General features: G+C 43.0%; 2 protein-coding genes across 2 annotated transcripts in view; both read left to right on the forward strand.

The window, feature by feature from the left end:
- LOC310879189 (uncharacterized protein) overlaps window positions 1–26,656 on the forward strand; it is a 131,276-nt gene that overhangs the window by 42,033 nt on the left and 62,587 nt on the right. Inside the window, exons 6-12 of the mRNA XM_083793650.1 lie at window positions 444–497; window positions 951–1,004; window positions 15,977–16,021; window positions 17,953–18,006; window positions 22,190–22,234; window positions 24,247–24,300; window positions 25,426–25,470. Of these exons, the coding sequence (XP_083649776.1) occupies window positions 444–497; window positions 951–1,004; window positions 15,977–16,021; window positions 17,953–18,006; window positions 22,190–22,234; window positions 24,247–24,300; window positions 25,426–25,470 (351 nt within the window). The remainder of the gene's footprint in view (window positions 1–443; window positions 498–950; window positions 1,005–15,976; window positions 16,022–17,952; window positions 18,007–22,189; window positions 22,235–24,246; window positions 24,301–25,425; window positions 25,471–26,656) is intronic.
- LOC310879627 (chromobox protein homolog 5-like) lies at window positions 12,002–12,628 on the forward strand (the record flags this gene model as incomplete). The annotated part of the gene is made up of 1 exon (XM_083794397.1): window positions 12,002–12,628. The coding sequence occupies one exon, from the start codon at window positions 12,002–12,004 to the stop codon at window positions 12,626–12,628; it is 627 nt and encodes a 208-aa protein (XP_083650523.1).

The following is a 26,656-nucleotide window of genomic DNA, read 5'->3' on the forward strand; positions in this document are numbered from 1 at the left end:
AGGTGGTACCGTGTGGTGTTTAATTTCCGACCCGCAGCTTTGATGTGCAGTAGCCCAGGCATTGTTTCCTTCCTGACAGTGGAGCGCATAGTGTGTTTGATTATAGGAGAACCCCCTCGACATCATCCTGTGTAACACTGACTCTGTGATGATCCAACGGCAATCTGACAGTCACCGAAGGGTTTCGCTGTCAGCCCATCCTTCGTGTAATCCATCTCTCAGTTTAGCATTTTACCACTTAAAACCTGATGCTGTACTTTGTCCTACGACATTATAGTGAAAATAGCATGTCTACCTAACCGGCTCACACACGAAGCAATGCACTGTGAGCTTGAAGAATATTGAATTGTGTTTGTATTGCCTTTAATGAAAATGTAAGACAATAAGATTAGTCAAGATTGAGGTAGTTTTCATCATGAAGTATCTTGTGTGTTTTTGTTTAGGGGAGAAAGGGAGACCCAGGCATTTCTCCTGGACCAGCACCTAAAGGAGAGAAGGTATCATTTTTGCCATCATTTTTGCATACACTTACAGTATGTCTATCACGTACAAGAGACAGTGAAATCTGTATATCAGCTGCTTTTCTATTTTAAGCATGTCACTTTAGCCATGCACACGTTACTATAAAACCAATACAGTAACCAGTCAACAAGCTCACTAACACCACATCGCAGTGAGACACAGTGTGAGCTTGTAGATTGGAATGAAATTATCGATATTGACCTGATGTCATTTCTGTGCATATTAAAGTTATTTGTCTAACATCTAGACTGTGCAGCTTTTGTTTACAAAGCCCCACAGGACAAGTAGAAATGACATTTCGTCCCAATGTTCAATGCCTAAAACAGAATGAAATCTTTAATCGCAATTTTTGGTAGGACAATTCATCGTCAACTAAAAATTCGTGAAAGGCCTAATTGTGTGCTGACAATCCTGTTCTGTTCTTGCAGGGAGACACAGGGATGTTTGGCCCGGTTGGACTGCTGGGCCAAGAAGGTCGAAAGGTAAGACCAAACAATGCTTCCTTTCTTCTGTTTCTCCTCCTACTTCTTCTTCTTCTTCTGAGCTTCTCGGATTTTCCTCTGGTTGAAACTGTCCCTTGTACCATAACAATTGATTGTTCTGGGCCAAGGGAGAACATCATAGTGCTGACATCTGCAGAATATATGGATGAGATCACAGCATCTCTCCGCCAAATGTGACAAATGAGACCATTATTATGAGAAGGGCCAGGAATAAGACGCTGTGCTGCATTACATAATCCCCTTTATAACTGTGCGTGTGACTGTGTTTGCGAACATGCACGTGTGCGTGACTGCGTGTGTGTGACTGCGTGTGCGTGCGTGCGTGCATGCGTGAGTGTGCCATTACATGAGCTTCTCAATGTCTTTCCGGTTGGCTCAGTAGTTATAAATTTACTTAGTCTGATCATTGACTGGCCAGTTCAGTCAGCTGTAATTTGCTGCAACTATTGTCTGTCATTGCAATTTCTTTCTTTCTTTCTTTCTTTCTTTCCTGTCTGTCTGTCTGTCTGTCTGTCTGTCTGTCTGTCTGTCTGTCTGTCTGTCTGTCTGTCTGTCTGTCTGTCTGTCTGTCTGTCTGTCTGTCTGTCTGTCTGTCTGTCTGTCTCTGTCTCTGTCTCTGTCTCTGTCTCTGTCTCTCTCTCTCTCTGTCTCTCTCTCTCTCTCTCTCTCTCTCTCTCTCTCTCTCTCTCTCTCTCTCTCTCTCTCTCTCTCTCTCTCTCTCTCTCTCTCTCTCTCTCTCTCTCTCCGTACTTTCTGCTGTGCTCACCACTTCTTCCATGGATCCAGTCCAGGGGGGGGTCCTAGTTTTGGCAGGAAGGGAGCTGCATGGGGGCATAGCGGAGGAGTAGGAGCTGGAGAAGGATGGGGTGGGAAAGTACGATGAAATCATACACTTCTTGGTGTTTAGTGTGCTACAGATTAGAGACTCATCTAGAATGATTCACGCTTCTAGGAAAGATAACTTGGACAGAGGCTGTTTTGAACATGACTGTAGCAAAGAGCAGTCCCTTGGGAGAGCTGTAAATGTTTGTCATGTGGTTTCCTATGGCTACTCTCAGTGTTTTGAATTGATAGGCATATTTACCAAGGAGATTGAATACTGTATTTTACATTGTGTTTCACATAACAGTTCTGGCTGCTCTGTGAGTCACTTCCCTTAGCCAGTCACACGACAGCCATGTCCATGAATAACACCTGCAAACTTTAGTACAGTCCAAAGACGGCAGCAAGTATTTTCACTCGGAGGCATGTCTTTGTCTGCCAAAAACGTGTTAGCAAATGTGTTTCCATCTCCGAATACAGCGTAACAGTACCTCTCCTGTCCGCCATTTTTCAGAAGTGGAAAATGTCTTACGGCCGGAATGATTGCGTCATACAGTATGTACTGTAGTGTCACTTTGCCAACTAGCCCATTCTGACCTGAGATCAGATTCTAAAAATGTCTGTTACATCCTGACAGTTTCATTATTAACCCATTCTGACCTGAGATCAGATTCTAAAAGTGTCTTCGATTTTTCAAAAATAGCAGACCTACAAGCTCGTATCGCGCCACTCGGTGGCGCGATACGAGCTTGTAGATCTGCTATTTTTCAATAGCTAAAGCATAACATGATGCCAACACCAAAATGGGTGCCCGGTCAGAATGGGCTAGTAGTCACAGTTTACTGTTTACTGTTGCTGTTACTGCAGTGACCCAATCACCCAATCAATACAACTTATTTGCTAGTGAACACCTGAAACTTTCAGGTAGTCTCTTTACTCTCTTTGAACTGTGAGCTTCTGTGTGGGAACTGTGAACGTGACAGGATTTTTGCACAACCATGAGGAGTGACAATTAAGCCATTATAGCTACAGTAGTCTTATCCGAAACGGGGGGGGTGAACTCCACCCCTGCTGGTGGCTTTACAGTAACAAAAACTTCTGATAAAATGCTTGGATGAACACACCAAGCAATGATCCACTTGGCACAAGTGCTCCCTTGGGCCATTATTGAAATAAACAGTTTTACTCTGGCGCAAAGAAACAGTCCCAAAACAGGATGCAACAGAACTTGTGTACACACAATGACATCAGAGCGCACTCTTGTGTGCTATATCGACCATACCCAAGGGGGTTCCAGGAGGTTCCCACCTCCTGATTGATAGTCAGAAGAAACCAATTAGACCCTTAAGCGCCTATACTGTAACTCTGACAGTGTACAAAACTACAAATGGAACCTTATGGACCCATACGGTTCCACAATTTTACAGTGTAGATCGCTGTGCCAGAGAAAATGTTTTTATACAAGTGGGTGCATGGTTCTTCTGTATCAATCTGGGGGTTGAAAATCACTGATATACATCATGTTAAAAAAGAAGCCATCTGCAGATAAAATGAAACGAAGCCAGTGGAATTGGTTGCACGTGTAAATAGAGAACAAATAGGTGGTGTGCATGTATACAATTGAACAGAGGTGTAAAGTGCTTCTGCATGTTTCCATCCTTCACAGTGCTGTGTAACAGTATGTCAGACCAGAGCTAGATGAGTGGCCTCAGCCAAACATGTGGCTCTTGTTAAGTCTCTCTCTTTCTCTGTGACACACACACACACACACACACACACACACACACACACACACACACACACACACACACACACACACACACACACACACACACTGAATGGAAAATGTAAGGCTCATGGAAAGATATTGAGAACCTACGTTTCTCTGCACGTCAGTATTGGCATTAATGGCAGTGAAAGAATCAGAAGGCCAAAAAACGTGACATGGGAATTCAAGCCATACTGTAAGTGTAAATGTCCAGGAAGGACTGGCTAGAGAGGTCATCACCAGACCAGGCCAGGCCAAATACCGGGCGGCAGCCCATACCGACCGGTCCGAAGCCTGCAGCCCATACCGACCGGTCCGAAGCCTCCAGCTCATACTGACCGGTCCGAAGCCTGCAGCCCATACCGACCGGTCCGAAGCCTGCAGCCCATACCGACCGGTCCGAAGCCTGCAGCCCATACCGACCGGTCCGAAGCCTGCAGCCCATACCGACCGGTCCGAAGCCTGCAGCCCATACAGACCGGTCCGAAGCCTGCAGCCCATACAGACCGGTCCGAAGCCTGCAGCCCATACAGACCGGTCCGAAGCCTGCAGCCCATACCGACCGGTACGAAGCCTGCAGCCCATACCAACCGGTACGAAGCCTGCAGCCCATACCGACCGGTACGAAGCCTGCAGCCCATACCAACCGGTACGAAGCCTGCAGCCCATACCAACCGGTACGAAGCCTGCAGCCCATACCAACCGGTCCGAAGCCTGCAGCCCATACCAACCGGTACGAAGCCTGCAGCCCATACCAACCGGTCCGAAGCCTCCAGCCCATACCAACCGGTACGAAGCCTGCAGCCCATACCGACCGGTACGAAGCCTGCAGCCCATACCGACCGGTCCGAAGCCTGCAGCCCATACCAACCGGTACGAAGCCTGCAGCCCATACCAACCGGTACGAAGCCTGCAGCCCATACCAACCGGTACGAAGCCTGCAGCCCATACCAACCGGTACGAAGCCTGCAGCCCATACCAACCGGTACTACAAAGCCTGCAGCCCATACCAACCGGTCCGAAGCCTGAGGCCCATACCAACCGGTACTACAAAGCCTGCAGCCCATAGTCCCATACCGACCGGTACGAATATAGCTTATAGCTTTTATCCAGTAGTACCATGGCCACCCACAAGGGGCATGCAAGGGAGAAAAGCTTTGCGAAAGTTTGCGCCTACATCTTTTTGTACTTGCCTGAAGTTAGGTTTGAATTAGCTTCAATGGTGAGAGATTATTTTTTACAGATTGACATCTTCTATATGGATCAAATCACACTACCTGCTCTAAGTCTCATTATTTCCCTTTCTCTCTTTTCTAGCACTGATTCTCTCAACATTTCCCTCTCTCTCCCCCCCCCCCCCCCCCACACTCTGGTAGTCTCTTAGAATAGAGGTCATCACCATGGTAACCTTGGTAACACACAGTGACATCACCAGATCATGCCGAAGGTATTGGTCAGTGCACCACAGATGACTAGAGGAAACTTGTAAAATCTTGACCACAGGGTGTCAGGGGTGCTTACTGCATGTCCACATACTCAGACACTTAATAACCATTTTCCTCATGCACTGCACAATATGAAAGACACTTGTTCTTCAGTTGCGTGTTATTACATGTGTGGTTAATATGAAACTTAATAGTTCCTTAATTATGGACTTACTGTAATGAGCATGGCACGGTTTTATTTATGCCATTGGTTCTTAACATCAGCTCTGGGCACCACCAGTGGTCCAGTTGGAGCCATACGGGTCTGTAACTCTGAGAGTGTACAAATGGAACCAAAAGCACCATTTGGACGTATGGGTCCTCTTAGAGTTTCAATTAACACTGAGGATTTTCCAGTGTAGAATGGCGTCCCAGATAATAAAACACAATTAGCTAATAATGATCTGTGTTTTAGCTAGTGCCTATCAAACTGGGGGTCCAATATCTCCAAGAGGGATCAGAAAAACAGGAAGTAGTGCTTTGTGGGTCATTACTCTTACCTTAGTTTGTAGTAGAAAACTGCAAACAGGTGCTCTTTGGAGAGGGTTTTACTAAATACGTAGGCCTACAGGACAAGAGTTATTTAACAGTTCTATTCATTTGAGTTTGTAAGAGTTCACAGTGGAAAGAAAATAGAAGGTGGTGAACTTCAAAAAACGGTCCAGTTGAAGTAGAAAATCCATGTCTTTTAAAAAGCAATGGTTAAAAAAAAAAGAAAAAAAACTTATCTCCAAGAGGGCTTCGACATAATTATTGTTTAATATTAATAACAAAAACATGCACTGCAGAAAGGACTGGGACTATTCTTTCATATGCTAACAATATACAATATGTGATGAGGTGGGGGGAGGATTGTTTGAAATACGTTAGTGGTTCAGAGGTAAACATCACACCCGTGTGAACTGAGTGGTGCAACTCCCCCCCCCCCCCTCCCCCCCCCCCCCCCCCCCCCCTCTCTCTCTCTCTCTCTCTCATTAGCAGGCAACAGTGCAGCACTATCTCTCTCTCTGTTTCTGGCACAACAGCGCCCCTACTGGTACTCATAGCCATACTGGTGCTCACAGCCACATACTGTAGGTGCATGCATGGGTGTGTTAACGACGTCACATAGGTGAACACGGACATTGCTGTTCCTTGGAGTGGTTGCACCACTCAAAAGAATAAGACAAATAAGGTTGAGAAGTTGCCTGCTACGCCTACAGGTCACGTGTGTTTCACAGCTGACTCAGGTGGAAAGCGTCAGGCTGTCCTAAACGTATAGCAGCTTCGCACTGACACACTGAGGCCTGGACCTGGGCCTCAATTTTCCCTCATAAAATCCCTACTGACTTTTAATGCAGTTGTACTGCGCCGCTGGTCACCGTCGTCTCATGTTTACGATGGCCACTTTCAACCTGGTGTCTACCATTTAGGGCATGTCGTTATAGACGAGAAGGAAGAAGTGACGCAGTCATAATGACTTGATTTTACACTTGCTGAAAATAGCCGATCTACAAGCTCACAACGCATGGTGCTGTGACGCGTTGCAAACCAAGTGTAAATTTACTTATGTGTAAATGTACTTATACTGGATCTCTTGTCCACTAGTCCCTTCCTAACACTTTAGTCTATAGTTTTTTATCTGTTGACAAAATTGTCAACACTTTAACACTTGGTGTTAGTTTTAGTCATCATAGCTTTGTTTTCATTTAGTTTTGGTCTACGACGCCGAACGTCGTAGAGTTGGAACGGAGTGTCTTGCTAAAAGTATGAAGGACTAAAAAGGAGAAAAAGAATAAAGAAACCGTGTGGGACTAACAATAGTGTGATACCTTAATAGCGATCCCACAAGTATATCCTGTGGTCGGCTGGGACCACTACTGGTTGACAAGTGGTACTGCATGCAGGCCAAAGCACAAGTCATAGTCACTAAAACAGGATATCTGTTATGGCTCAACGGTAGAAATGTTGGCGCTTGCGAGGCGAGACCTGCATGGCTTTGAATTACGGACAAGTACAAGAAAGTTGTAGGCAAAATAGGGATTAAGTAGTTAACAGAACAACAGGAGATCCTTTCTTCTCAACTGGAGTTCCTTTCCTCTCAGATTCTATTTAGTTACAGTATCTATTTCTACCATTTTTTTCCCCCCATCTCACACACTCCCTCCCTCCCTCTCTCATGTGCCTTCATGGCCTGACACTCCGACTGGGAATTCTGGAATTTGGCTGCTGGTATATCCATGGAAAACGGTAATGGGGAGAGCAGCAGTGCTTTGAAAGTGTGATCGGAGTGTGATTTTACAGTGTCAGACAAGCCAAGCATGTTAAATCCTGTACAACATTTTGTTCTGAATGGGTTTTCAATATGGTAGGCCGCAGGGGTGCAGGGTCAGACAGAGGGGACCTACAGTGCACATGGGCCAGACCTCAAAACCAGACCTCAAAACCAGACCTCAAAACCAGGCTTCATTACAAGACCTCAAAACCAGGCTTCATTACAAGACCTCAAAACCAGGCTGCATTACAAGACCTCAAAACCAGGCTGCATTACAAGACCTCAAAACCAGGCTGCATTACAAGACCTCAAATACAGGCTGCATTACAAGACCTCAAATACAGGCTGCATTACAAGACCTCAAAACCAGGCTGCATTACAAGACCTCAAAACCAGGCTGCATTACAAGACCTCAAAACCAGGCTGCATTACAAGACCTCAAAACCAGGCTGCATTACAAGACCTCAAAACCAGGCTGCATTACAAGACCTCAAAACCAGGCTGCATTACAAGACCTCAAATACAGGCTGCATTACAAGACCTCAAATACAGGCTGCATTACAAGACCTCAAATACAGGCTGCATTACAAGACCTCAAAACCAGGCTGCATTACAAGACCTCAAATACAGGCTGCATTACAAGACCTCAAATACAGGCTGCATTACAAGACCTCAAATACAGGCTGCATTACAAGACCTCAAATACAGGCTGCATTACAAGACCTCAAATACGTACAGGCTGCATTACAAGACCTCAAAACCAGGCTGCATTACAAGACCTCAAATACAGGCTGCATTACAAGCTACAGCTCCTTACCAGAGCCCAACCACCGCTTACTAATTGATGTTTTGACCTATGCCAAAAGCACAAAATCACTTCTACCGGTAATCAATTAGAAAAACGTACATTCCGATGAAATAAATTGTGAACATTTAACTTATAAGCAATCAAATAACTGTTTTTGATGATCACTATATATATATATATATATATATATATATATGAAAAGAATATAAATGTAATGCACAGGAAAACAAGTAAACGTATACATAACACACCTCTTCTACCTCGGATTTGCTCAGGGGATAAACCTGTCGGAACCTGACACGACCTCTTGACTTGATCTAAATGTCTCAATAAAAGAGCAGGGAGACAAAAATGTAACCAACCCAATTGTAAGTCATATATATTGTAACGTGATTGGACAAAATCACATTTTATTCAGTAAAAAAAAAAGAGTTACATAGTTCTGCTTTAAGCCCTATAGGCCCTATTGAATAATTGCAACACTGATCATCAAAAAGTTAAATAATGGTTGATATTTTGACATATTGGCCGAGTTGATACATCAGTCTGGCTCTCCTCCTTACCCAATGACTACCTCAGCGCCTGCATGCCTCTCTGTGTGTAGTGTGTACTGTGTATAGACTCTTTGTCCTCTGTTATTCCTTTACCCCCTCTATCATCTGTCACATCCAATGTCATGGTCATCAGAGCAGTATAGTAGCAAAATGTGAGGCCAGTTTAGGAAAATTAAGATGCAGATTTATACAGTATAAAGCAAAAGCTCAAACTACTACTACTTGGACCAGTGTCCAGTAGAGAATTAAGGAATGAGTTAGGAGCAGCAGGGAATGTTGTTTAGATAGCTTGTTTAGACAGATGCTAGTGCTGATGTTTATCTGGTATCCTAGTTTCTTTGAGGGATTACATTGTTCTCTTTGCACTCTACTTATGTGACTATTTACCTTGTTTGTTGTCTAGGCTTCATGCTTACTCCGATTTCACACTTGTAAGTCGATTCGGCATAGGAACATCTACCAAATCCCGCCCTGAATTGGAAATGGCAGAGCCATGCAATGAGCTGATGTGAATGCACACAGCCAACTGTCACACTCGTGAAGTTTAAGTGTTTCATACTGTATGTGTGGCATTCTCAGAAGCCATGTGCCTGTCTTGTGTAACTGCTTTGTGTGTAGATATATTATGTAATTATCCCGCAGGGGGAATTCAGTTTCCAGAGGCAGCGCAAATACAGAGGAAAAAGTAGATACAGCTACTGTATGAATAGCAAAAAGATAATTAAGAATAATTATAGAAGAGGAGGAGGAGGTGCGTGCGATTGCGTCTTTTGGTGTGTTGTAGTAGTTCAAGACTTGTCTATGCATGCTACCTTGCTTGATTATCTGAGCACATTACCTGCCTGAGCACATGTGCAATTTGGTCTATAATGTCTCAGGGGCACCTCTTAAGAATCTATGAACCTCATCACACAGAGATAATGATCTAGTCTAGACTCCCAAAACAGAATTATCTCCAATATTAACCACGAATTAAAATAGACTATCATTTTCATGCAGTAGCCAAGATATGTATCCCCTTTTCACATCTACTTTGTTTATACAAGACAGTTTGTGGCATTACATTAATCTGTCTACCTGCTTGCGCATCTGTCTGGCATAAAATCTGTGAGGTCATTCCAAACCAAATTCACTATTTATATTCTACTTGTCAAACAATCCCCATCATCATCATCATCATCATCATCAATCCCCATCCCACAGGCTGATTCAAATCAACCATCAATTCCTCAACTTACACAGGATCACAACTCTATCCTCCCCCTAATAATAATTGGTGTTTATGTCTGGCTCTAATGCAGCAGCCAGATTGCAGCCAAGATTTAAGGTATTGATTTTCCAACGAGACTGGTTGAAGTGTATGTACACTACTCACAAATCAGGCCCTCATAGCTCCCTGCAATTATAGAAGGAGAGTGGAAAGATGAGTGGTGGACTGGTGGTGCATTTATAGCGCCTTAAGCACTTCATCACCCATTCACAGTTCACACACACTGATGGTAGAGGTAGCCATGCAAGGCACAACCAACCTGCTCATCAGTGTAGGCCTATTCCTCAACAATGTGTGACTGTAGTGGGGACGAGGCTGGACATGGAAATCAAACCACAACCATAAACTTCCGATTCCCAAATTGCCACTTCAAGTCCTGAACCACAAGTAAAAACAAAAAAAGAGGCAGCAGTAGCTCAGGGGTAGAGTGGATGCCTTGAAAAGGGTCCCCAGTTTGATTCTCAGCTCCTCCAGTCTTATTGTTGAACTGTCCCTAGCAAGACATATCAATCCAAGCAACATGTTGCTGGGTCAAATGCAGAAAAGTAAAATGCAGAAAAGTAATTTCCCCTTGGCATCACTACTACATATATTTATTTGTAGACGTTTCTGGCATTCCTCTGTGTGCATTAGAGCCAGACACATTTTGGCATCATACAGGTATTGTACATGTGACCTGCACAGAGTGAATGGCACATCGAGTGGCAAAATTGCATTTAATGCAATCAGATATGACTTTTCTGTGTGGATGTATGGGCTGTCAAGGCCAGAAAGTAGTTTTTTGCCACTCAGTAGGCGTTCCTGCATAACTTCCTGGTTTGATGATGATGTCACGCGCATACCCTCTATACGACCAATCAGACCAGTGTTGTCTGATTGGTTGCTGATCTGGGGAGTGGCTCGTTGGAAGTGATGGCTGACACCTGGGTTGGCATGGCTGGCTGCTCACTCACATCTACAATCAGTCTGGGCGTCAGTTGGAGTGCACACTGCAGACAAACTGATACAACAATACAACAAAAGTGAACAAGGTGGCAGCTGGTTTTGGCATCTACAGTCTACTCTGAAAAGGTTCGTCTACATCCCGTACATGGAACTGACTTTCAAGATTCAATAAGGTTTTATTTGTCACCAGTGATGGAAAGTAACTACATATTTACTCAAATACTGTACAAAGTACACCTTTTGAGGATGTTTTACTTTACTCTAGTAGTTCCAATTTCCAATACTTGTACTTCTTCTCTCAGAGATCTCAGAGACAAATAATATTGTACTTTTACTCCACTTTTCTTTTTGAAACCTTTAGTTACTAGTTGCTTTTATAGATTTAGATTATAATTACAAAATATACAAAATATATACCCACTTCAGGCCTATATTCAATTAGGCCTGAAGTGGATCTATTCCATTTTAAAATAGCCGATCTACAAGCTCACAATGTGTTCTGATGAGCTTGTAGTTCTGCTATTCCCTCAGATTTTCAAAAGAATGAGTACTTTTGACTTGTGGTAGGCTACTTTAGTACATTTTGATGCCAATACTTCCTACTCATTTGTATTTCTACATTGCAGTATTGATACTTTTACTTAAAGGAGAATTCCATGCTAGAAGGCTTTCTTACCTTTTATTTGTAGTTGTTACGTCCCCACCAAAGAGGTCCTGGTGTCATTTTTGTGCAAAAACTCCTTATTGGCTATTTCCCCTACCGTAAGCCCGCAATGAATTGAATTGAATGGGGTGTTGTGCTAATTTGCTTATTTCCATCGCTTATTTCCATCTAAATAAGTATTCAGCATTCAATTCATTGAGGGCTTATGGTAGGGGAAATAGCCAATAAGGAGGTTTTCCTCAAAATAACACCTGGACCTCTTTGGTGGGCACGTAACAACTACAAATAAAGGTAAGAAAGCCTTCTAGCATGGAATTCTCCTTAAGTAGGAAATGTGAGTACTTTTCCCACCACTATTTGTCACTCACTTATGCATTGTCTGTAATGCAGTGTGTTGAGCAGCCACCATGGGGAAGAAGTCTCAAAAAGTGCAGTCTTCATCTGCCTCCGAGGAGGACGAGTATGTTGTCGAGAAGGTGCTGGACAGGAGGGTCACTAAAGGCAAAGTCGAGTTCTTCTTGAAGTGGAAAGGATTCCCCGAGGAACAGAACACCTGGGAACCAGAGAAGAATCTGGAATGTGCTGGCCTCATTGCCGAGTTCATGAAGACCTATGATAAAGGCAGCGGTGGTGATGCTGCTGCTGCCAGCGGTGACACTGCAGGCGCCTCAGGACGCACCAACAAAGACGGCAGTAGTTCCAAGAGAAAGAAGTCGGCGGATGAGACGAAAGACGGCAGTCGTTCCAAGAGGAACAAAACGGATGACGAGAAGGGGGTCGAGGTCCCTCCTGCTCCACGTGGCTTTGACAGAGGACTAGAACCGGAGAAGATCTTTGGAGCCACCGATAGCACTGGAGAGCTGATGTTCCTGATGAAGTGGAAGGGAAGTGACGAGGCCGACCTGGTGCCTTCCAAAGTGGCCAACGTCAAGTGCCCACAGGTTGTCATCGCGTTCTATCAGGAGCATCTCTCCTGGCCCGAAGACGGTGACGAGTGTGCTGTGAAAACCCCTTCCACTGCAGTGCCATCATGAGGCATCGTCGACGACTCCATAGTGTGTCCACTATGGAAACACTATAGAGCGTGTCCATGGTCCATATGCACACTTATTTTTATTTTTAATACAAAGATTTATTTGGTCACTCGGGCAGACACTTTGCCTGATCCCGTTCTTCGTGTTGGGGGTGAACAGGAGGTCTGATTCAGCATTTTGGTGGTAACTGGGGTGGCAATATACCTGATCCAAATCTGTCTTGGCTGGGCATTCCACTTGAAAGAAACCACCATTTGTGCCTTTCATGTAAGCATCATAGTACCAGAGCCCGACGTGATCGGAAAGATCCAATATGACTGCAATAGATGGACATGGCTTAATTTGTTTCAGAAGTTTTCCCAAATGTTTTAATGGCAGATTTACAAGCTCACATGGTATGTGTTGTGAGCTTGTAGATCTGCTATTATCAAATGGCTTAAAAAGTAAAGTGGTACTTAAGTTGTTGTTGTTTTTTTTTAATTGGGTGACACTGAGATGCAAGTTTGGAAAGAATAAAAAATGCTCATGTTATGTCTTAAGTAATTTAGTCATTTGTGTTTTTATTAGCTAGCTGTTTTGTCTTGACTGTATTTTTTTATTGTTCCTGAATCCTCACACATTTGACATCCATAATGGTACATTGATGGGTTATGTTTGGCAGTTTCACATGGTATGATAACCGCGGTGCTTTGTGGTAGTAGTTTGGCAAAGCAAATCATCGCAGCTCCCTCAAGAGTGTTGACGTTTTGTTTTGATAGTCTTTTGAATACAGTTTAGTTTTTGTCATGTTTTAGTGTTAGTAGTATTTTCAGCATGCAACCAAGCATAAAATTAATTCTTTCAAGTTCTTCTGGATCTTTTTTCCACTTGTCTCTCCCAAACATTTGAGTCTAGTTTTTATTTGTAAATTGTTAATAGTTTTACTAGTCATTGTAACTTGGTTTTTATTTAGATTTCATCATTGAAAAACATCATAGTTTTAGTCCCCAAAATCAACAGTACTCAGAGGAACACAACCTAATGTCTGGGTGGGACCCTGTACTACACTAAAATCTTTAGTCTGATAGACTGAGATAACCCATTAATACTTTTTTGGGGGGGTTGGCTATTCTGCTGCGATGTGAACCTGTACATCTGGTATTTTGGGAACATTTTTGAAAAATATTGAAATGTGAGAACTACTTATTTTTAGAAGGCGTTTGTAGACTCAGCCTCAGGTCTAATGGGCTCGTAAAGACCTGTAAGGGTCCACTTAGACCACTGGTTGTCCGCGGAGCCCACATTGAGAAGCAGTGGCTTAGCGTGCCATGCATGGGACCTCTGCAGCTTAGAGAGGTGCGACGGAGGGATAAAAGTGCTTACTGGGTGCTACTGGGTGAGCTGTTGTAAATGAAAGGCATTCTGTTGGCTTTATCTGATTGAACACACATGCTCGTTAAGCAAGTGGCATTGTAAACACGGGCGGGCCAGTGGGAAACAGCCGCTCTCATTAGCAGGGTTATAATGAGTGAGATAAGGATCTGAGATGGTCTGGGCTATGGGCCGAGAGGCCAGGGTTTAGAATCAGCCACAAGTTGCTCTGTGTGTGTGTGTGTGTGTGTGTGTGTGTTCAGTTCTGTCACGTGGAACAGCAAATGTCAAGAGTTCCAGATAGTTCATTTCAGTGTATTAATTCCAGACCATCTGTGTGGACAGTGTGTGTGGACACAGTGTGTAACGCGCTAAATGATACAAATAAAGACAAGTGGTCGTCAAACTTTTTTTGATTTCAAGGACCCCCCCGTATCTCTCTCTGAGAGTGTTCAAATGGAACCAAATGGACCCATTAGTTTCCATTTGCACACTCTTATTTACCCCCTCAAAGGTCCATGAACCCCACTTTCTAATTTAGCCCTGACAGTCTCCCTCTAGTGGTCTCTCTGTAGGGAGATTTGGTTCATTTTGAACCACAAATGGGTAGGCGGACTACTGATATACACTAACCCAGAGATGGGCTTGTAGCTATTTAGCTAGAAATTCTGAATATATATACATGTATATATATATATAAAACAAAGCAAAGTAGTTGTGGATGCATACTGTAACTTCAGTCAAGCGCTGTCTGTGTGTGTGTGTGTGTGTGTGTGGGGGGGGGGGGGGGTCGCGCTGACAGTGACATGGTTATTATTGAGACGTTTATAGGAATGCTCGGAGTGTGATTGTGTAACATGATGTTCCTCCGCTGCAGTCAGTCAGATGACAGTGTTGATTTTGACGGCAAATTTAGATTTTAGTTTTAGGCAGTCATAGTCTTTTGAATAGTTCTCATTTAGTTTTAGTCACCTGGAATGTTTTAGTGTTAGTCTAGTTTTAGTTGAAGCGTTGTGAGATTGCATATCTGCTATTTTCAGTATGCAACCAAGTGTAAAATGACTTGTCTTTTACTTACTGGATCTCTTGTCCACTAGTCCCTTCCTAACATTTTAGTCTAGTTTGTATTTGTTGATGAAATTTATATTTAGTCTTAGTTTTAGTCATCATAGCTTAGTTTTCATTTAGTTTCCATTTAGTTTTTGTCAGTGAAAAAAGGTATTCGACAATTTTTCTCTCATAGTATTAAAGTCGACGAAATCAATACTGTTTGGGAGTCTTGGATGGCTACTGTGAGGCTGTGGTTTAGGAAAACGGAACAACAGGAGTCTTTCCCTCTCTGTTCCTCTCAGCTCGCTTTGCTTCTCTCCATGTCTCTATCAAAGTGTGTGGTTTAGGAAAGCATGTCCTCCCACCTTTTATATTTTTTCCCATTTGTTGGGAGGCCTGTATTGCTGGAGTCAGCAGAACCCTAGAATCCTCCTGTGTCTTCAGTGTAGTCTAGTCTCGTCTGGTCTAGCCTGGTGGTAAATGTAAAGTGATCCTTGCCTGGATCCATCCCTTTTTTCCCCCTGTGAATATGGCCAGTGGAAAAAAATTGGTACCACAACAACGATTGATTCCTTATGGCCCTGGTGTTTGTCTATTGGTGTTTGCCTGTTGGTGTTACTGTTGTTTGAACGCACATTAAAACTCGAGTTCTTTAATGCCAGATTGCTGCATGCCAAATCTACAAGCTCACAGCGCGTCACAAATACAATGCGATGCATTTAGAGCTTGTAGATCACCTATTTTCAACTGTGCAACACCATCATACGACAAATAAATAAATATGACTTATGTACTTTTCATCTGTTCTGTAGGACTCTCATCCTTATAGGCTTATTTATGCTTCATGTGCATCATGTCACTTGAAGAAAATGATGCATTTCAACTGCCTTTTTTCAACCATTGCTCTGTCCTTCAGCTACTAAGTTGATGTTTGTTTCTCTCTTTCAGGGACAAAAAGGTCACCCTGGGCCCCCTGGTCTCCCTGGAGACACTGTAAGTATCTTTTGGAGGTACCATTTAAACCCTAATGTATCAATATTACTTTGTTGACCGGGGTCCCCCAAGGTTCTATCCATGGCCCACTCTGTTTCTTCTACGCCTTCTACACCAAGTCTTGGGGAGCCGAACATATGGAGTCATCTCTCAAGCCAGATTGATATTCGAATAAATTGATTTCAATCCCATCAAGGGCTTGACCCTGATGCTATTATGACACGCTCCATGTCTCTATGTATCTGTCCCTCCTCTCACACTGCGTCTGGCTGAGTCCTACACGACACTGGAGGAACACTGTCCCTGTGAAACCTTTTCCGCCCACGGAACAAGCAGGAGGAGACTTGGCTCTTGACTGTTCCCATCCAGGACAGCGGAGGCTATTTTAGTTCTGGAGCTTCCAGCCCCGTAGTGCCTAAATAAAAGGGCTATTTTCAGCCAAGCTGGGTCATCCACCACTACTCCGGAAGGGTCACATGCAGGGAAAGACCCTCTCTCTCTCGTCTTGTTGTCACACAGTGTGTCCCTTCTCCAATATCTGACATCACCGGCAAAGGAGAGTTCCACTAAAGCCTGCGTGTGTGTGTGTGTTTTTCCTTGTCCTGTCGCGTGCACCCTCAAACGCCCCAAACTTTCCCATGAAGCAGCTACTGTTAGTGACCAGCGCTCTTCGGCGTGAATCACCCAAACAACACTTATTGAATAATAGAGGCACAACTGTTTGGCAAGCACACGTTGCCCAGCTCTCATACGTAGGGCTCCATTTTCGTCCATGCTAAACGCCCTTTTTTTTAAACTATTTTGAAAAACATTTTTCAATAGTTAAAATAGCCAATCTACAAGCTCAAAACGTGTTGATGTAGATCGGCTAGTTCAATTATTCAAAAATAGTAAAAAAAAAAAAAAAAAAGGCAAAGTAGTTTAGGGATAAGGGGTTTAGCATGGACAAAAATATAGCCCTATAGTCTCCAAAGAACAGGACAGCTGCTCTGTATAAACTGAGCATCCACTTTTACTGCTGACATGCAATGTCTCATTTGGACCCACTGAGTTATAGATCCACTGTCTGCACCTTGGCCATCCGATACTGACTGGCTTAACCATTACAACCCAATGGCGTTGTTTGTACTGTAGATCATCAAATATTCATTTTTTTTGTGCCGAATCTTAGCCCATCTTGCCCAGAATAGGGACATTGGAGTTAAAGTGTTTAAATTGTATTGTATTGTATTGTATTGTACACCATGTATCGTATAGGCAGTGAAAGACAGGGACTATAGTGCGTTTGGGGAAATTAGACATGCATGCGTCCATGCTCTATAGGAATGGTATGAACTGGCATTGATTTTGACAGCAACTTTAGATTTTAGTTTATTTTTGTCATAGTCTCTCAGCAGGTACAGTGCTGTATACTAAATCTACAGTTGATTTAGTCGACTAAAATGTATTTTGGCGGGCCTTGATGCCGTCGTAATGACACTTGCTAAAAATAGCAGAACTACAAGCCCACAACGCGATGCTTTGTGAGCTTTTAGATCTGCTATTTTCAGCATGCAACCAAGTGTCAAATGACTTGTCTTTTACTTATACTGGATCTCTTGTCCACTAGTCCCTTGACTCCCTTCCTAACATTTTAGTCTAGTATTTATTTGTTGACAAAATTGTCACTATATTTAGTCTCAGTTTCAGTCTGAGTCAACATTGCTTAGTTTTCATATAGTTTCCATTTAGTTTCCGTCAGTGAAAAAAGGTAGTCGAGGAACATTTTTCGTCATAGTTTTAGTCCACGAAATCAACACTGCTGCTACCCTGCACAAAGACCTGTCTGTGTCTATGAGTCCATCATTTTGTCGTCGTCGTCCCCCCCCTTCTCTCTCTCTCTCTCTCTCTCTCTCTCTCTCTCTCTTTCTCCATCTTTCTATTCTCTGCAGGGTGAGCTAGGACCCAGCGGAAGCCCAGGTGCCAAAGGTTATCCTGGCAGGCAGGTGCAGTAAATCCTCAGATGCTGTGCTGTGATTGGTGCAGTAGGCAGGGACCGGGTAGTGGACTAGTCTAGCCTGCGTGGCTGCTGTGTACACAAACTATATCATATACTATATAATACTATATACTGCTGTGTACACAAACTATATCATATACTATATAATACTATATACTGCTGTGTACACAAACTATATCATATACTATATAATACTATATACTGCTGTGTACACAAACTATATCATATACTATATAATACTATATACTGCTGTGTACACAAACTATATCATATACTATATAATACTATATACTGCTGTGTACACAAACTATATCATATACTATATAATACTATATACTGCTGTGTACACAAACTATATCATATACTATATAATACTATATACTGCTGTGTACACAAACTATATCATATACTATATAATACTATATACTGCTGTGTACACAAACTATATCATATACTATATAATACTATATACTGCTGTGTACACAAACTATATCATATACTATATAATACTTGTGAAGCCTTGAATTCATGAATACGTTTTGTTTATTGTGTCGCGTTCCTTCACGGTGAATGAAAAAAAAATCCCCAAAACAAAGACTACTTAATGAATTGAATAACGTAGCAGTCCAAGATTAAGCGCAGCAAAACGCTATAAAACTCATTTTATAAACTCCAGAACAAGTCTCTTGTAGCTTATGTTATGCATAATAATGCATGATGCAAATCCCACCGGTTTGTATTAATTACGAACGTAGATCGCAGTTTACTATGAAAACCTGCAAAACATGTCCGTCTGTCGTTCCGTCCGTCACACCACCATATATGGCTGTCAGTCCCTCATGCCTCGTGACATGTCACGTCACCATATATGGCTGTCTCCATATATGAAGATCACAACACTGACCTCATCAAACCCTGGATAGCCATACATGGAGAAGACTGGATCATCACCTAGATCTGCATATATGGAGCCTGCCAGCAACTCGTCATCTGACCTCAAACCTCAAACCCTTAGATCTCCATATATGGAGCTGACCTGTTCCGACATTCCACATGTTGATCCCTCCCCAGTCCCACCCGTCCTTCCTCTTCGATGTCTCCCTTTTGACTGATACCTGTCCATTCAAACTCTAGACAGGCCCGCCCCAAAGTTATTAGTGCAGCCGGCGAAACCTCATCAAACCCTGTGCACTCATGACACTGCCCCCGCTGCCACCCTTAGATCTCCATATATGGAGCTGACCTGGTCTGACATTCCATATGTTGATCTGACCTCATCAAACCCTGTACACTCTATGACACGCTCCATATATGGCCAGTACAGAATTCATTCCATATGTTGATCTGACCCCCCATGCCAAAGCGCTCGCCCAGCAGTCTGCTATCACCCAGACAGATGCGCGCACTCTTCTCGCCCTCAGGGCGTCTTACTGGTTTATAGGCTAATATTTGCATTCAGAGCTGACGTCGCTCAGTATCGAGTACAGACTCAGCCAAAGTTTCACGTGATGATTAAAATAGATCATGCCTTAATTTCCGCCTCCATTGTGTCATGGTTTTAATTTATAACATGTAGGCTACTGTATATTGATATTTTTTACCTCTGCAAAGGTGAGTGAGCAATTCACCCGTAGAAAGGGATTTTGGTCGTGATGTTGAACTGGTACAGACCGTTTTGTTTATTTATAACTCTATGGTACACGCTGTTAGCTTGAAGATCTGTCCATTTGAAACAACAGCGCGATAGCGGTACCATACACATCATCACGTTAGTTTGAAACAACAGCGTGATAGCGGTACCATACACATCATCATGTTAGTTTGAAACAACAGCATGATAGCGGTACCATACACATCATCACGTTAGTTTGAAACAACAGCGCGATAGCGGTACCATACACATCATCATGTTAGTTTGAAACAACAGCATGATAGTGGTACCATACACATCATCACGTTAGTTTGAAACAACAGTGTGATAGCGGTACCATACACATCATCATGTTAGTTTGAAACAACAGCGTGATAGCGGTACCATACACATCATCATGTTAGTTTGAAACAACAGTGTGATAGCGGTACCATACACATCATCATGTTAGTTTGAAACAACAGCGCGATAGCGGTACCATACACATCATCATGTTAGTTTGAAACAACAGCGTGATAGCGGTAGCGTACACATCATCATGTTAGTTTGAAACAACAGCGTGATAGCGGTACCATACACATCATCATGTTAGTTTGAAACAACAGCGTGATAGCGGTACCGTACACATCATCATGTTAGTTTGAAACAACAGCGTGATAGCGGTACCATACACATCATCATGTTAGTTTGAAACAACAGCGTGATAGCGGTACCATACACATCATCATGTTAGTTTGAAACAACAGCGTGATAGCGGTACCGTACACATCATCATGTTAGTTTGAAACAACAGCATGATAGCGGTACCATACACATCATCATGTTAGTTTGAAACAACAGCATGATAGCGGTACCGTACACATCATCACGTTAGTTTGAAACAACAGCGTGATAGCGGTACCATACACATCATCATGTTAGTTTGAAACAACAGCGTGATAGCGGTACCATACACATCATCATGTTAGTTTGAAACAACAGCGTGATAGCGGTACCGTACACATCATCATGTTAGTTTGAAACAACAGCGTGATAGCGGTACCATACACATCATCATGTTAGTTTGAAACAACAGCGTGATAGCGGTACCATACACATCATCATGTTAGTTTGAAACAACAGTGTGATAGCAGTACCATACACATCATCACGTTAGTTTGAAACAACAGCGTGATAGCGGTACCATACACATCATCATGTTAGTTTGAAACAACAGTGTGATAGCAGTACCATACACATCATCATGTTAGTTTGAAACAACAGTGTGATAGCAGTACCATACACATCATCATGTTAGTTTGAAACAACAGCGTGATAGCGGTACCATACACATCATCATGTTAGTTTGAAACAACAGCGTGATAGCGGTACCATACACATCATCATGTTAGTTTGAAACAACAGCGTGATAGCGGTACCGTACACATCATCATGTTAGTTTGAAACAACAGCGTGATAGCGGTACCGTACACATCATCATGTTAGTTTGAAACAACAGCGTGATAGCGGTACCGTACACATCATCATGTTAGTTTGAAACAACAGTGTGATAGCGGTACCGTACACATCATCATGTTAGTTTGAAACAACAGCGTGATAGCGGTACCATACACATCATCATGTTAGTTTGAAACAACAGCGTGATAGCGGTACCGTACACATCATCACGTTAGTTTCCGGTTGCCATTCATGAAACCGGGTGAAACGCTTGGGAATGAGCGAGTCCCTGTGACTCTGAGGCAAACATGAGCATGAGCCTGTTTATACAGGAAGTCTTTTAAATAGTAAAGCTTCCGTTTTGGAAGCAGCGAGGACATGGACTGCATACCTGACACTTCGATTATACTGTGAGAGTTGTTTTGGAGTTTATAAACGTGAAGGAATGTGACACAAGGAAACAAATCTCCATACATCTCAAGGCTTCACGGGGTGAGCAATCGATAGGTGAAATGTAATTTTGGGGTTGAACTATTCAATTTAACCTGAATATCTCGGAGATAAGACAAAATGAATTTTGCACAGTTTGTATAGTGAATTTGTAAATTAGATTTCAGTCAAAATAAATACGTTTGTTAAAGGTGACCTTGTGAGAGATTTCCATAACTTCCTATCAAACTTGTACCACTCTCCCAACAAGGCATCCCAGCTTGATCATGGGGCGATATTACGTTATGAGCTTTTATTCAGTACTACTTGTCAACCAGTAGGTGCAGCTGTGGCTGAAACTGTAAAGGTTCTATTAATCAAATAAAATGTTAATGCCATTTGTGAGATTGTGGACGTGATGCAATACCTTGTTTTAAACATACACCGGAGATGACGACTTATATCTGCGCTAAATCGTAATTTGTCATGAGCTACTTCTAATGTAGTTGAAAGGTCATTCTGTAAGTGTCCCATACATATTATAATATAGTGGTTGTGGAAACGGTGTTTCAGTTTGTTTATCATCCACATCACCAATGTTAAACCACTGAACTGCTGTTTCTGTTTTTTGTTTTGTGTTGTTTTTTTCCAGGGTTTACCAGGGCCAGTAGGACCCATGGGGCCCAAAGGTGCTCGGGTAGGTGAACTGACTTTCTTCCCTTCTCGTTTGCAGTGTTCATTTCGTTTCCATTTCGTTTCCGTCAATGAAAAAAGGTAGTCGACAGACATTTTTCGTCATAGTTTTAGTCGACAAAATCAACACTGCTGATCTGTTGCCCTCCCATGTGACTTAACTTTATACTTTGTCCTACGATGGTGTTTCCCGCCAGAAATGGCCCATCTATAAGCACATTGTGCGCTAGATGCGAGACCATCGTATGACGAAGCATGAATTATGTGTAAATATGTCGTTTAAATATACAAAACAAGAGTTTTAGCTTATACTATATAAAATACTATGAACATGTTTATACATACTATACTATCCTCATCACTACACTACAACATCTATGTATTTTTCAGTTATCTTGTTGCATACTGGTCAAAGGCATGCTCACGTATACATGTGTGCACACGTACACACATATAGTACACACTAGTACGCATTCTGTACACAACAGCACTTTGTCCTTACGCACATAATGTATTTTCATAAACACTTTTAATAAGACGCCGTTGCCACCTGCATAAACACACACAGACACATTTACTAGAAAGACACGTATACACGCATTCCATCGGCTCACGTAACTACTATTAGAATGCTAAACTTAGGACCCCGGCAGCACCGTGTAAACACTTGTGTCACTGTATACAGCCTGTAAGTGAAAAACTGTAACTGTTGACACGCCTTCGCATACAAACACACACCCTTTATGCACACAAACACAGACACACACACACACACACACACACACACTGGCACAAACAGTGATTTTTATGTTGCGTTCCAATAAAGAATCTTTATCAGTGCCCCCGCTTGCTGCACCAAACCCTTCCCTGCCCCCACATGCTGGAATTTCCTGTTTAAGCTCCGTATGAGGCCCCGCTAGTCCTCTCTCTCTCTCTCTCTCTCCCTCTGTCTCTCTCTCTCTCTCTCTCTCTCTCTCTCTCTCTCTCTCTCTCTCTCTCTCTCTCTCTCTCTCTCTCTCTCTCTCTCTCTCTCTCTCTCTCTCTCTCACCCACCCACCCTCTCTCTCTCCCTCCTGTCTCTGTCAGCCACAAAGCTTCCTGTCCATAGCAACTGTTCTCATCTCTTCTCCAGTAATTATTGTGCTTAGAGCAAAGCGTCTCATCTGAGGCCCACCACAGAGACACTCTCACCATAGCCCACTGTGTGTGTATTTGTTTTTGCTGTGCTTGTTGTTGTCATTGTTGTTTCCAGCTGTGTATCCGTGCGCCCACGGTCCAGTGAGATGTCTTTGCTATCTTCAGAGATCCCTGGTGTGAGGGTATGTGCCCTTGGACTACATCGTGGAAGCCCGCACCATGCAGTCCATGGGCATATACACTTTCTCCATGGAAGCCCACCCCCATCATCCACGCTGGACGCCCCCCCATCCATCCTCGCTGGACTAATACCAATGGGATTGTGCCCAGAGATAGTGGCTTAGGCTATGTTCAGACTGGCAGCACAAATCAGATTTTTCGGCTCATCCAGAATTGTTTGGTTTTGTCAAGTGAGAAAGTGTCTCGGTTTTCACACTCTTGACCCTGATTTGTCGTATGGCGGTGTCGCTTGGCGAAAACAGCAGATCTAAAAGCTCTACACAATGGGAGCTTGGCTATTTCTGGCAAGCGACACCATTGTGTGGCTGAGTGTACTGTGCGTTAAGCATTACCGCTTTACCACAGCAGAGAGGTGGACGATGTCTGAATAGACTAATTATATGGTGGACGGTCATAATGATCAGATCTCAGAAACAAATCAGGTTTGCCTGCAGTCTGAACAAAGCCTTAGTAAACTCTTAGGCCTGGAATTGAGTCATGTTCATCCACTGTCTCTCTTCTCTCTCTCTCTCTTCTGTGTCAATATATAAATCATCACAAAGAGAATGGAACGTCCTCTGCTGTCCAATTAGATTGTACTTCTTGTTTTTCATGTTCCCTTTCTCTCATTTGTCTTTTTTATCACCTTTCCCCCCACAGGGTTTCATTGGAATCCCGGGGCTTTTTGGCCTACCTGGACCTGATGGTGAAAGAGTGAGTGACTATACTTAATATGTCATACCTATTAGGATGTCTGTCTTGAGACGCCACTGCTGTGTAAGGTGTTGAGTCTTAAAGGGGACTCCCCTGAAGTGTTTGAACTGCCTGAACTCCTCAACGCTTCCTGCCTGTAAAACATGCAGCCATTACCCTACTTCTGACTAGTGCCAGAAGGTTACGTCAGTGTGAGGCAGGCTGTACCCAGAGGACCTCTCCCAGCCAGCGAGCTAGATGGCTCATATACAGCAGTTGATTCTCAAAGGTTTTCATTTCAAGGAACCCAGCTTGGCAGGCATTAGGCCACGGACCCTTACGGGGTTCATTTGGTTCCATTTGTACACTCTCAGAGTTACAGAACCTGTAAGGGTCTACTTGGTCCCTAACTATTATTTAGCTGGGGAACCCCTTTGAGGAACCCCTGGGGGGTCCCCGGGAATTGCACTTTGAGAACCACTGTCATACAGTACCCAGCCAGCTAGATTCAATTCAAATTGACTTTATTGGCATCTAACATGCGCTCACATTGCCAAAGCAAACATGAAAGAAAACAAACGTAAATCTTGAAGAAGACTATTAAATGTGCAGTATGTACAAAAACAATATAAAAAATAATACGTGCAGTACCCACACAGTCAGGCTACATTTGTCAGACGGTATACCCTGGCTGCATACAAGAGCCAGAGTCTCTCTCTTCCAGGGGAAATGGGTGTTTGTTTAACAGATATGTGAAAAAAGCAATAAACCTCTCAGAATGAGAGAATGTTGGATAGGCTGCCATCAGATGCTTCTCCCATCTGTTAAAGCGAGAGCCAACAGAGGCCGAAGGTTCTGAGTTTTTAACGGCGTGCGGTGGTGTTGTTGTTTTATTTTCATTCATTTTGTTATGTGGTGGAGAAGTGCGTGGCGATTTGGACGACCGCATACATAAGATCCCTCTGTCTGCCTTTCTCCTTCCCCGTCTCCCTGTCTCTTCCCCCTGTTTGCTGCCTTCTTCTCTTTTTTTTGCCATGTCTGCATTCTGCTCTCTCTCTCTGTCTATCATTTCATTTTCATGTTCTCTCTGTTTGTCTATCATTTCATTTTCATGTTCTTTCTCTTTGTCTATCATTTCATTTTCAGGGCATTGCCGGAGAACCAGGGAAGAGGGGCAAGATGGGTAGGCCGGTAAAGTTTTGTCTCAACATACTTTATAGATAATCCTTTTCTACTATAATGAATTGTCCTTTGTGTGTGTGTGTGTGCGTGTGCGTGCGTGCGTGCGTGCGTGCGCGTGTGTGCGTGAGTGGTTTTTGAGGGGCGCTAGCCCCGCCAATGCATGGCTTTTGAAGATTTCGTCATATGCTATCCAAGTCTACGGGCTTTTTATTGTTTGTTTACAGCAGTTATGATGCAAACCATTTGCCAGCCAAGTCTATGGACTTTGAGGATATACAATGTTTGGAGCACTTCTGAGTGTTTGTGTTTACACAAACACTCAGAATTGTCCGTTCATTGTCGATCGCATTTAATGTTTGTGTTGGGACAGAAATTGGGTTACATACACCAAAAGCTGGACAAAATTAGAATAAAGTTAGGAATCAAAATGATTATAGGTAGCAGGTTACGTCTTACATACAGGTTATGCACTGTATACAGTATACAGTGTATATGCTGTATATTGCAGGTGAATTAATTGGTTGCTAAAAAGTTTGCTTCACATTATTGCATTTCATTCAGTCATTCTACAGGATGCTTAAAGGGATTGTGACATTAAAAAAAGGTTTTCTTAGTTTTTTGTTTTGTTTTCTGAGCTCAATTGCACCCAAAAAACCTGAACTTTTAACATTCAGTAGATTTTCTGTGGTCTGGGGTTTTCTGGCTCAAACAAGTGCTCTGATTTGCCTGTGGACTGTGAGGTAAGAGTCCACAAAGAAATCCACAAACATAAGAATTTGCCAGCAGATTTCAGTGTTGAGGGATTTTGCCTGTTTTCATTGCAGCTCAAAAGGCTTCAGAACACACAGAGAAAACCCCAGACCACAGAAAATCCACTGCATGGTCAAAGTTCAGGTTGTGTGTGGGTGTAATTGAGGTCATGAAAGCTAAAAGAAAAACGGAAAAATAAAACGAATTGAAAATGAATGTCATGAAACCTTTACGTTCTACGCCATCATTGGCACCCTTATCCAGTTTACGTAATGGAAGGGTTCACTGTAGGTCCTGCTGTAGCTGCCTATGTTGACATGTGGGATGTAACCGGAGCCATAGTCAGGTCCTGTTCTGTGTGCTAGACGCAGTGGTGGAAAGTAAGTACTGTACTCAAGTGCATTTTTGAGGTATTTGTACTTTACTTTACTTGAGTAATTCCAAT

This window comes from Protomyctophum parallelum (assembly GCF_964188405.1).
Source record: "Protomyctophum parallelum genome assembly, chromosome: 21".
Taxonomy (NCBI): domain Eukaryota; kingdom Metazoa; phylum Chordata; class Actinopteri; order Myctophiformes; family Myctophidae; genus Protomyctophum; species Protomyctophum parallelum.